The 12,074-nt window shown below is 44.4% G+C and overlaps 1 protein-coding gene across 1 annotated transcript in view; it reads right to left on the reverse strand.

The window, feature by feature from the left end:
- LOC102372490 (putative DBH-like monooxygenase protein 2) overlaps nt 1–9,073 on the reverse strand; it is a 21,992-nt gene extending 12,919 nt beyond the window's left edge. The window contains exons 1-5 of the mRNA XM_025212977.1: nt 8,651–9,073; nt 5,306–5,452; nt 4,351–4,512; nt 3,009–3,092; nt 119–286 (exon numbers count right to left, since the gene is read on the reverse strand). Coding sequence (XP_025068762.1) covers nt 119–286; nt 3,009–3,092; nt 4,351–4,512; nt 5,306–5,452; nt 8,651–9,073 — 984 coding nt within the window. The remainder of the gene's footprint in view (nt 1–118; nt 287–3,008; nt 3,093–4,350; nt 4,513–5,305; nt 5,453–8,650) is intronic.
- Nucleotides 9,074–12,074: the final 3,001 nt, after the last annotated feature.

A 12,074-nucleotide genomic window follows, 5' to 3' on the forward strand; every position in this document is an offset into this window, starting at 1 on the left:
GAGAAGATTCCCCAGGGGGTAACACTCTAGAATTAAATGCCATAATGAACTTGTGTAACGAAAGAGCCTCAGCCTTTACAGCCAAAAATGAATCATGCAATAAATCAGACAGACTTACCCCTCCTCCAACAGCCCATCCCACAAGCACCTGAGAGCACAGGGCAAAATCTGGATCAGCTCCATAGCAGTCGCTGACACCACTGGGTAACACGCTGGCATTGCCGCAGGCATAGACCAGGATGTGATGGATCAGGGTTACATTATGAGGTGTTATCACGGGTGCAAACTGTAATACAAAGGACAATTCAGAGACAGTTACCTTGAACCCTGTAACTCTTTTCCAAGTTTCTGAAAGGTGTACTTAGAAGAGACCTGGTCAGAGGAATATGGGTCTGTTCTGCAGAAAGAGAAATCACCTTATGTGCTGGGCCTATGGTGGGGGCGGGGGGATTTCAGAAAGCAGTCATGTAAGCAGAATGTACATCTTCCTCTGATGTGCCTGGCACTGGGCATTGTTAGAGGCAGGACAAGCTGGGCCATGGGTTTGACCTGGTGCATGCTTCCAGACTAGAGATTTCACTCATTTTCATAGATTCATAGATTCATAGATATAGGGTCAGAAGGGAACTTGCAGATCTCCTAGTTTAACCCCCTGCCCTGGGCAGGAGAGAAAACTGGGATCAAATGACCCCAGCCAGGTAATTGTCAAGTCTCCTCTTAAAGACCCCCAAGGTAGGAGCCAGCACTACTTCCCTTGGAAGTTGGCTCCAGATCCTAGCCACCATGACACTGAAGTAGTGCCTTCTAATGTCTAGTCTGAACTTACACTCTAACAGCTTATGGCTGTTATTCCTTGTTACTCCGAGGGGCGCGCGGAGGAACAAGGTCTCTCCCATTCCCCACTGGTAAGTTTATAGACGGCCACCAGGTCCCCTCTCAGCCTTCTCTTGTGAAGGCTGAACAGATTAAAGTCCCACAGCCTCTCCTCATAGGGTCTGTCCTGTTGTCCCCAGATCATGCGAATGGCCCTCCTTTGGACCCTCTCTGTTGTCCACATCCCTCCTGAATGCTGTCCACATTCTTCCTGAAGTGCGGTGCCCAGAACTGGACACAATACTCCAACTGCGGCCTGGCCAATGTCGCATAGAGGGGGGAGGATCACCTCCTTGGACCTGCTTCTGATGCATCTGTGGATGCACGACAAGGTGCGGTTAGCCCTACTGACCGTGTTCTCGCATTGGCGGCCCATGTTCATCTTGGAGTCAATAATGACTCTAAGATCTCTTTCTGCCACCATGCTCTCAAGAAGGGAGTTTCCCAGCCTATAGGTATGCTGCTGGTTCCTACTGCCCAAGTGCAGCACCCTGCACTTGCCAGTATTGAATCCCATCCTATTCTCATTTGCCCACCCCTGTAACCTGTCCAGGTCCCGCTGTATCCTGTCCTTCCCTTCTAGCATGCCCACCTCACCCCATATCTTAGTGTCGTCTGCGAATTTAAACAAGGTGCTTTTCACCCCCTCGTCCAAGTTGCTAATAAAGAAATTGAACAGTGTGGGCCCAAGGATCGAGCCCTGGGGGAATCCACTGCCCACTTCCCTCCAGGTCAAACACGACCCATCCACCACCACTCTCTGTGTGTGGCCCCTCAGCCAATTTGCTATCAATCTGACTGTGTAGGTATCAATGCCACAGTCACCTAGCTTTTTAATGAGAATGGGGTGGGAGACAGTGTCAAAGGCCTTCCTGAAGTCCAGAAAGACTACATCCACCGCGACACCTGCGTCCAATAATATTGTGACCTGATTGTAGAAGGCAATCAGGTTGGTCTGACAGGACCTGCCCCTAATGAAACCATGCTGGTTGCCCTTGAGCATCATCCCTGCTGCTGGCCCATCACAGATGTGCTCCTTGATAATCTTCTCAAGGAGCTTCCCCAGGATTGAAGTAAGACTAACAGGCCTATAGTTGCCCAGGCCCTCCCTCCTCCCTTTTTTGAAGGTGGGGACCACATTGGCCCTCTTCCAGTTGTCCGGCACCTGGCCAGAGCACTACAAGTGCTCGTAAAGCTGCGCCAGGGGCCCCGCAATAACCCCTGCCAGTTCCCTCAACACCCTGGGGACTATAGACCAAATGGAGAAGGGATCATTGAAGATATTGAAACTCTTCTTTTTCCCTCCATTTGACACTTCAGTTAAGGACTGGAAACGGTGTTATGCCACAGCTTGGTAGATTCCAAGACTCAGCAGCCCTTGTGTACCTGAGGAGTTGGACCATGTATTTCCTTGCAAAGGCTCATCTAGACAGGATTTACTGCAAGAGCCCAATCATATGAAGTGCTGAGTTCACTCAATGACCACTAATGGCAGAGAAGGTGCCCAGTACCTCTCTGCTGGCACTTCCCAGTTGGCAGTCAGGCTTATGGTTTGCTGGGTAGTTGTCCAGACTCTTGAAAATTCATACTCTTTTATGGAATTTATTAAAGAAAGTTTGAATTTTTTTAATCTCCTTGATTTGTTCCAGAACTTTGACTTCATGCAATTCCAATTGAAAGGCTATTTTTTAAATTAAAAAATAAAAAAAAGCAAAACTGTGAGTGTTTGTAGAACAGACATAGCTGATGGAACGTCAGGATCACGTTTGGCTTATGGACCTAAACGAAAACTGGGCTGTAAAAATGTCTAGTTTTGCATTTTAAAGACAGGTTTCTAGTCATTCCTGAGGGTAAGAACTGAGGCCCTTGTATCTTTTCCAAAACTCAAATGGATCTGAAGGTTGGTCACTGTTCGCAGACATGGAGATGAAGCCAAATACAGCGGCGTGCTCCCATTGTGGAATCATCCTATTAAAGTTAACTAGATTGGCAACAGTCTTTGATATGTCCTCAGAGACTCTCGGAAATGTACAAGGTTCTCTGAAAGGCAGAGAGGCTGGGTTCTCCCAGATAGACAGACTCTGAAGGAAACCTTTCCCCTCCTCTGTTTGTTAGTACCCAGGGTACTGGGTTACCTTGTAGATATGGTGTTTCTTCTTAACCATGGGCAGTGGGAGAAATGTGCAGGCATAGGTGGTTTCTTCAACAGGGACATGAAACTGGAAGAGAGCAGAGACACACAAAACCTGTCAATCACCACCAGCGATCCAGGCAGTAACCTCCGAAGACTGTAGGAAAGTCCCAGGGAACCAGGATGAGAATAGGGCCCATCACTTCTTGGCATGAGGAGACAGGGACAATGCTCCATCCCAACTCTTGACCTTCCATTGGGGATGGACACTTTACAGCATTTGCAGTGCTGAGGCACCCTCCATTCTGTGTCTGGCCCCAAGCAAACCCTTCTCCAGCACTAAGCAATGGCAGCAATTACATGACTAGCATGTAGGTCAAAACAATAGTGCACTTTACTACTACTATCTGCCTCTCCTGACCATTTCATCCTGTGATACTGCTATGGCTCCCTCACAGATCCTTGGACACCTTTTATCCTCCCTTATTAATAGCCAACAAGACCTAAGAAAACCTTGTCTATCACTTTGTGGCCATCCTCTGCCTTCATTACACTCTTCCCTCCCAGATTCTCACTTTCTTTTCCTCCTTTGTGCAAGAAAATGTCACTATCTTCCTGAGGCAGCTCAGTGCTGGAAGTGTTCCCTTCTCTAACTCTGACTCCTGTCCTCCTCCTTGATGGTGTATGAGTTCCCTCCTCCTGCTCACAGTGTACTGATTGGCTTCATTCTTCATTGTTTTGTCACTAATAATGGCAATGTACTAAGACCTTCAGTTAATATAGCAGGTGGCATACACAATGACAGGTTTTTTTTCTAAGAGTCAAAGCCCCAAAACGGGACCTATGCCTCACTTGCCAGCCTGCCTCTTTTCCATGAGAAGCTTACAGTTTCCAGAAGCAGTGACACAAAGATAGCAATACATACCTTGGGATCGCTGCCTACACATATGCATGTGTATAAGACATTAGCACAACCCTAATGATACAACAAGCTACGAGCACTACAGAACATGCTTTATCAACTAAAATCCCCATCAGAGGAACACTCCTGAGATCTGAACCACATTTTCTGTCTGTTAGTAATTTTATTTTTGTGACAGCAATTAGTCTGATCCCTGACTAGATCACTGGGCTAAAAAAAAAGGAAATCAACCTATAACAAATGTAGCACTCAATTGCCCTCCACAAAACTACCACCTCACCCCTCTTGATGCTGTGCCTATCTGTCCATGCCCATGTTTGTCAAGGTTATCCAGGTACATCCATCTGCTCTACTGCACCCAGAGGTGCGGGAAAGAGAGAGTTTTGTGTCAAGGGGATGGGAGGTTCTGTGGTCAGGCACTCACATCAGTTAGCTTCAGGTCGTAGGTATAAAAGATTTGGGGCTCATGCAGATTTTCAGGGTTCATGAACCGCATCAAGAAGAGCGACTTGATAGACCTCTGGCCTTTGAAGAACTCGACTGTGTCGTCTGTTCCAAAGGCAGATACCAAACGCTCTGTGTCCCTCTGTAACAAAAGCAGCAGTCAGTTGAAAAAACTTCATTTGCTCACACCTGCAGCAAATCGTGTCACATTGACATCCATGCACACAGTGAACTTGCTAAAGAACCAGAACCCACATGCCAAAGCATGCCACACCTTATACCCCAATACACATGTTAAAACACAACCTGCTTATTACATGCATACAACTAAAAATACCTAAACACCTCCTAAGGTGCATATACATTACACACACTGCAACCTTGACAGGTACACATGTACATAACACACATCATATGTCAAAGCAATACACAATGCAACACCAGAAAAATCTCTTTTGTACACAGACTTGCACTCCTTTCCTATATGGAGGACCAGCTGGTAGGAAAATCTTCCAGAAATTATCTTACAAATGCAATCCACAATCACATCACACACAGCACACACAAAGAATGTTTAAAGAGCTGATGAGTAAAAGAGAAGAAGTTGAAGATCACAATAAAAATGATAAGGATTTGGTAAAATATTTAGGTTACATAGAGGGATAGGAACAGTAATCTCTCTCTCTCTTTCTGAAAGGAGAGTTGAAAAAAGTGTGTGTATGTATGTGGACACATGGTCACCCTTTCTAGTGCATGTGTGTATATGTATGTATGCACAGACATGCTAGTGGTGGTTGTGTGTGCATATGTATATACTCATGCTAATATATACATTATCTGTATTATATGCAGAGAATGACAGTTTCCTTCCTTTTGGAGACTGATTTATTATGTATGTGTGGTATGGGGGTGGGAGTGGGGGATTCTTGCTTTACCGTAATATCTCTATCATTTGGGTCACATGTGAAGCAGTAGCGCTTGAAACGCATTGTGGTGAAAGTTTCATCCTCTGTCAGCGACAGCAGCTGGTAGTCTTGGCTCTCGTCCTCCTTAATGGTTCTCTCATCCACAACGTGCCAGTCCTGGAGAAGACATAGGGAGGGGGAAAGTCCAAAAAGGAAGCAGCTTGGAGGGGAGACAGATATTTTCTCCTTGCCTCCAGATAACATTTATTCATTTCTTAGAATAGCACTGATGAGAACTGAATAATTGTTAAAATGTTTGGGCCTTTTCAAAGCCTATCAGCCTTCATTGCTGATTTCCTAAAAGTGAGGGAAAACAAGAATCACATTAGTCAGTCATAGTCAATAGACAAGTAGTGCTCTGCACAGAACTTGCTGGATACGTCCACCTTAATAGCGAGACTTTCCCACATAAGCAATTGTTGCTGTTGCCAGAAGAATGTTAGGTGATTTCCAGTCCAGCTGCTACAGGGCTAAGATCAGCACAGATGACTTACCTGCCTGGTACAGTAAATTAGCACACCATGTGCTCTGGGCTGCCACATCTGGATGTTGCTAATACCCATGCTTTTCATCTAGGTCAGCTCCACTGCACTCACAGACCCTCTGTGCTTCCCACACTATGAAAAAAATTGAGAACAAGTCTTCTCTTTGAAATGAACAAAAAGCAAAATTTCTAAGGACAGGGAAGCCTTGGTTCCCCATAAAGTTCATTATCCCACACCTATCCTATTCCAGATTGAGCAGCCTGATCTCTCTTCTCTATTATCTCTAGACTTGGGGGATATTTTTCTTGTAATAAGTACCGGCTTTTTAAATGAAGCACATTCAAAATCCATGTTCTTGTCAAATGGGTCTGCCTCTTCTGTTGATCAGGACTGTGAAAGTGTTCACATGGGAACACACAAAAATAGATTCCCTAGTCCCTCTCCCCTTCTCCCCTCTGTAAGTGTCAGTCCCAGGCAGGGGTGTATCACAGAGTAAAGGAGAACAGATTGATAGATGCTCTGTGTCACTATCTTGGCAGCATGCCTCTGCTCCTTAGGGAGGTTGGTCAAAAACCCAGCTGCAGCTGTTACTGTATTTCCTCATCGCCAGCCTGGCATTCTTTTTTGTTCATTTTCATCCCCAGTTAAAGCCTCCTCAAGATCATTCAACACCATCTCTTTCCCATTCTGGGACTCCGATTACAGAGGGAGACCATGGACTGTGAAAATGTACCTTTGTTTTCTATGTTTTTAAGTTCCCATTTGTGTTGTGCTATTCACAATGTTCAGGCAAAAATGAACAGTTCCCAAGATGAGCTAGGCAAGGTTCAATAAGGAAATCCGGCATTTAAAAAAGAAAGATAATAAGTTGGCAAAGGGAAAAAACAAAACAAAACAAACCCCTGCCCTTGTGAAGTAGAAAGAAAAATTGTTAAGATGGGTGTGGAATGGGGAGCCAGGAATAGATACAGAGACAATGAAACATTCACACACACACAAAAAAGAAAAACTCCAGCTTATATGGGAAACACACTTAAGTATCCTTTCCCCCTCAATTGCCTGTTGTTCCCTACCCCCCCGTTCAGTTGTCCCACTGATAGAAGGACTGTTCTTGTGGGGTATATAGATCTGCTGTATTGATAACTGCCTGTGCTTTCCATGTGCTCAGTTTCTGGTAGAGTTGCGAGAATGAATGGATAGTATACAACAATACATTCTCTGAAAAGATAGATTCAGAGGCACTGAATCTATTTATGAATGAGAGTTGAATTTGGTGAATAGTTTTGACAGAAATAATGGGATGGGGTGGGAGAGTTCTGAACATGTTTAAATGTTTGTTTGACATTTTTGTATTATTTCATTTTGACTTTTTAATTGTTGGGACTTTTTAACCTTTTATTTCAAAACTGCACTTTTCTTAAAATTGATTTAAATTTAAAGAAAGAAAAAGAGAGAATGAAATGGAGTAAATATGATGGCAAGGAAAGAGATTTTGTTTCAGGTTGAATGAAGTTTCCAATTGACCCAAACAATTTTTGCTTTTCATTTTATCATAAAACCTGAAACAATGCTAATTCAATTCTATCTAAATAGATTTTTCCCATAGTTATTTGGTTTAGCTACTGAAGTGAAAAATCCATTGTTTGCCCAGACCTACTTTCTGGACCTGCAAAAGAAATTGAAAAGTCTTTTGTGTCTCACTAGTGCTTTCTCAGCCATCCATATAGCATTTAAATTACATCATCCAGTGGTTTTGGGTGCCTCACAGTTTAGGAAGAAATCATGAAACATCTGAAAGAAACATGATTTGAAAATTGCAGCCACTGTAAGAAGTATTTAACAACCAAGCATGGAAAACATATCTAGTTTTAAGTTCAAACAGATACCAGCTAAGTAGAATGATTTTATTTTTTCAGCCTGCAAAGCCTGATCAATGTTATGCAAAATTGTTTCTGACTTTAGATAAAATTAAGCTTTTCAGCTTTCAAGGGAGCTTTATGATGGCTGGCAACATGATACATTTTTCTGTAAGTAACACCCAAAGCTTCACAAAGTTCCTATTCACCATATCTACTTCATAGTAAAGATGGGCCAAGAGGGACACTACATTTTTCAAAGCCAAATCCCAGACAGGGCTGGTTGAAATCTGGGTTCCCTATCCAAACTATCAGTCTTTTGGTGAGTAAGGCAAAATAAAAGCAACATTTTTTTTTCCTTCTCTATGAAGGCCAAACTGGGGTGGTTTTGATTTGGCAAAAATTAATCAACTGGGTTCGTCCTGGGAAAACTCAGAAGCAGGTTTGCACACCAGCTGCTTTTCATCTCTACTGTCAAGGTTGACAACAAGGTAAGGCTGTAGGAAATTTGATAAAATGTTCCAATTTTAACTGATCTCAGATCTGATCTCCAGAAGCTCAAATCACAGGAAGTGGAACTGACAGAACAAATGTCATCAAAATCTACAGGGACTAAACCATGGGTGATTACCCTCATCTCTTGTTTTAGCCATTGTAGGTCTTGGAGTGGCAGAGTAGGGGCATATATGTCACCATATGTTGGTAATCAAAATCCTGCAGTGCTTTTAGGGGTATTTCTCAGTGGGGAGGCATTTGAGATGTGAACCTAACTGTACACTGATTCCATGGGTGTTGGTTCATGCGTACATGACTGTGCGTCAGCAGGACCATACTGCTTCTGGAGCATCCAACGAACTGATGGTGGGGAACTGCCTCAGTCATGTATACCCTTTCAGGCTGTGGTTCCAGCCCACAGCGGTTTATGCCTACAACCCAGGGTGTTCAGAATACATAGCAGAAAGTTTTCAACTTACAGAGAAATAGATGCTGCCGTTGGGAAAGACACCACCAATCACAAGGTCAGATCCAGGCAGCTGTCCATGAGGGGTGATTCCAAATGCCACCCAGCCAGTTGACCGAACCTGTACTTCAAAGATTATCATGTCTTCATCAAGGCCCCAGGACAGGTGCACCTGGTGTGAGTGGTCCAGGAAAGTGGAGAATTTCAGTGGCGAAAGTGAGGACTGGCTCAAACAAGGGAACGGTATTGACCAAAGGAAGAACAGACTCTTGATCCACAGGAGACTCATCATCTTTCTCGGGAGCAGGGCAACCTCCTTCTCTTGCTGATCCCCTAGGCAGCTGCTCAGAGGTGACCAGATCCAGCTTATATGGGAAACTGGTGAAGTTGGGCCTGATGCCAGGGAGGAGGGGCAGTAGCTGTTGTTCTTCCACATCCAGTTTAACTGATGGGGAAAAGCTGACACTTTATATAATCTGCCCTGGCACCCAGCCCAGGGGAGACTGATATCAAGCTGCCCCTTTATGTGCTCATGTCACAAGAGTTGTAAGAGCTCTGTGGCCCCTCCTAAGAGCCAATGAGACATCTACAATCCCACTCACTACTCCTGTGGGTGCAGGGATCCTGGCTGCAGGTACACAGGAAAAGGACTCTGTTTACTGGCCCTTCCGTCTGGGGCATATATGTCAAAATGAGCACTACATTAGGACCACTCCATTGTCAGCTGCAATGACCATTTCCAGATCCAAATGAGTCCTAGCGCAGTTCCTCATCTGAAAAACCACCAGTGTGAGGGACACCTTCTATGGCAGACTCAGGAGAGAGGCAATGAGCTGCATAGACTACTTTCCCCTCCTGGAAATCATCCCTTGCTGTATAATATCCTTAGTACCAACAGCAGTTCCTGAAAAACTGTATTGAATTGACACACAGTGAGCTAGGGAGAGTCAGAGTTGCATATTTCCTACTTTTGAACTTATCCTCCCTACTCACTGGTTTGACTGAATCCTCCCTCCTGCCTTGTCTTGTTGGATCTAGGCTCCTCACTGCAAGGATGGTCCTTTACTCTGTGATCTCTTGGAGGCATGTTAGAGTCTCCATTGCTAAAAATTGTTGAGTCTGTACCAGACATCTTTCTGAAGATGTACTATTGTACAGAACAGAAGTCAGCAATGTGGGGCAGGACTTTCTGGAGGAATTCTGTGTCTTGAGTCAGGCAGAAGACAAGCTACATAATAATAGTTGTGTCTTCTGCTTTGGAATCTATGAGTCTATGCAGCAACCAGCACAGTGGAGACTCCCTTATGGGCAGTACCACAAACAGTGACAAGAGAAATAATGGCAATAATGTTGAGGAGGAGGAGGATGCACAAGGAGCCTGCCAGACAGCTGGAATTGCACTGCAGGCAGTCCTTAGACTTACAACACAATTGGTTCCTGACAGCCACCTCTTAAGTCGAAACGTTGTAACTTGGAACCAATTTTTTCATAAGAAACAATATTATAAATGGAGGATTTGTTCCTGAACCAAGGCCCAATACCCTAATTTCACCAAAAATACCCCAGAATTTTGTACTCGATCAATTATAGATGAGTATTATAACTACATTAAAGTATTTTTATTGTAAATAGAAATCATATTGACTTGGAAGGACTTCTTTGAGGTGACTTTGCTGGACTTTTTGAAGGGCTCTTGGTTGGACTTTTGAAGGGTTCTTGACTGGAGTCTTGTCAGGAGCCTTGGCTGCAGTTTTTTATGGAGTCTTGTCTGCTTTCTTAAAGAAAGTTCCAAGGCAGTTTGGACAGATGTTCTCCAGGGAGATGAGCGATGCAGCGAACTTGTTCACTGGTGTGGGGTGGCATTGCATCAGATCAAGTGTTGTAAAGTCAAAACTGACATCATAAAGTTGAAACAGGGTGTCAATTTATAAATGTTGTAAGTACAAAATGTTGTAACTTGAAACGCTGTAAGTTGAGAACTGCCTGCATGAAGTATTTTGCACAAGTGAAATTTGGGAAAAGAACATAAAGGAAAGGGTGTGTTGTCTGGTCCTTGAGCAAAGTTCTTGGTAAACAGAGTAAATAGCAGCGTGTGTGAGAGGACACCATGCAAACATTGTGACCTTACAAGAAGTCTTACAGTGTGCAGATAGTGGCCAAGCTCCCCAGTAACCGCCAGTTCAGACAGGCAGTGACTTGGATCCCTTTTAGTCTTTAGTCCCATCTCCAATTTGTTCAGTTGCATAACCCACTGTGAGCTGTTCCTCACTTTGTGACCCATTACAGAGGTTGGAGTGGGGCAGGGGGGCAGGGTGCTCATACGTGTTACAAGGTGGGTATTTCTTTCTTTACACTTCCTGGAAAGGCCTAGAAGAGCCCATCTGTGTTAATCTGAATTCCTTAAACAGACAGACAACAGAGAAGGAGGGGCCTCTAATCTGATTCTTGGGGACAGGATTTAAGTGGATCATATTCCACACGTTTTTCTTGGATCCAAGGTTGTTTTGCAGACAATCCTATTATGGGCAGTGAATGTGTCCACAGTCCCTTTTTACTTACAAAACTATACTGTTGTGCAATGCAGCATCTGTTGTATTCTCTGCTCAAGGCGGACCTGAGGCACTGCACTGTAGGTACGACACAGAGCTCAGGGACACTGGCAGACCTATTCGAGGAATTCAAGGCTGAGTTAATAGAGGATGCTACATGCAAGGGGTAGAGGGGCACTGGCAGAGCTCTGCAGGGAACCCAGGGTTGAGATAGCAGGAGGGCTGCAGGGCAGGACTGAGGGGACTATCAAAGCTTTGTGGATATGTGCACATGTACATTGATGTCTGCGCACATGAGGTTTGGGCAGACCTGCTCTAACTGTCTTTGTTACAGGTCCTAAACACTGCTGCAGAGAAGAGCAGCAAATCCTTTCCTCACATGGGGTGGAGTGTGAGATTATGGGATGCAATTGAGATGTTGTTCAAAGAGTTGTCTCTCCAGGGATTATGGGAAGCGATGATTTAGCTGTGTCATGGAGATTAGTATTGCATGGTTCTTTTGATAGAGCAGGATGTGGGCAAGACTCTGTGTCTTTGTACCAGAGCTTAGCAATGCAAGAGGTAGGTCCAGGAATAGGCACATGCCATAAAGTGACGGTGAAGATTGTGCCAAAGAAGATTATGAAATGATAGATGAACTAGATAAGAAGAAAGAGGATAAAAGCCCTCCTTTAGAAGGCTTAAGAGCTGATATCAGAGCTGGCTGTGGAGGGAAAGGAGGAGGCTCAAGTCCTCAAGGCTAACAGTACAACAGTCTTGAGGATCTGTTTTACGTAGGAGATGGAGAGACAAATACAGAAGGTTGAAGGAGTAGGAGAAGGAGATGGCAGGGATGTTTTGTCTGCCTTGACATTTGAGAGAAGCAGGATGGGACCAAAAGCTGAGAAG

This window comes from Alligator sinensis, unplaced genomic scaffold, assembly GCF_000455745.1.
Source record: "Alligator sinensis unplaced genomic scaffold, ASM45574v1 scaffold653_1, whole genome shotgun sequence".
Classification (NCBI taxonomy): domain Eukaryota; kingdom Metazoa; phylum Chordata; order Crocodylia; family Alligatoridae; genus Alligator; species Alligator sinensis.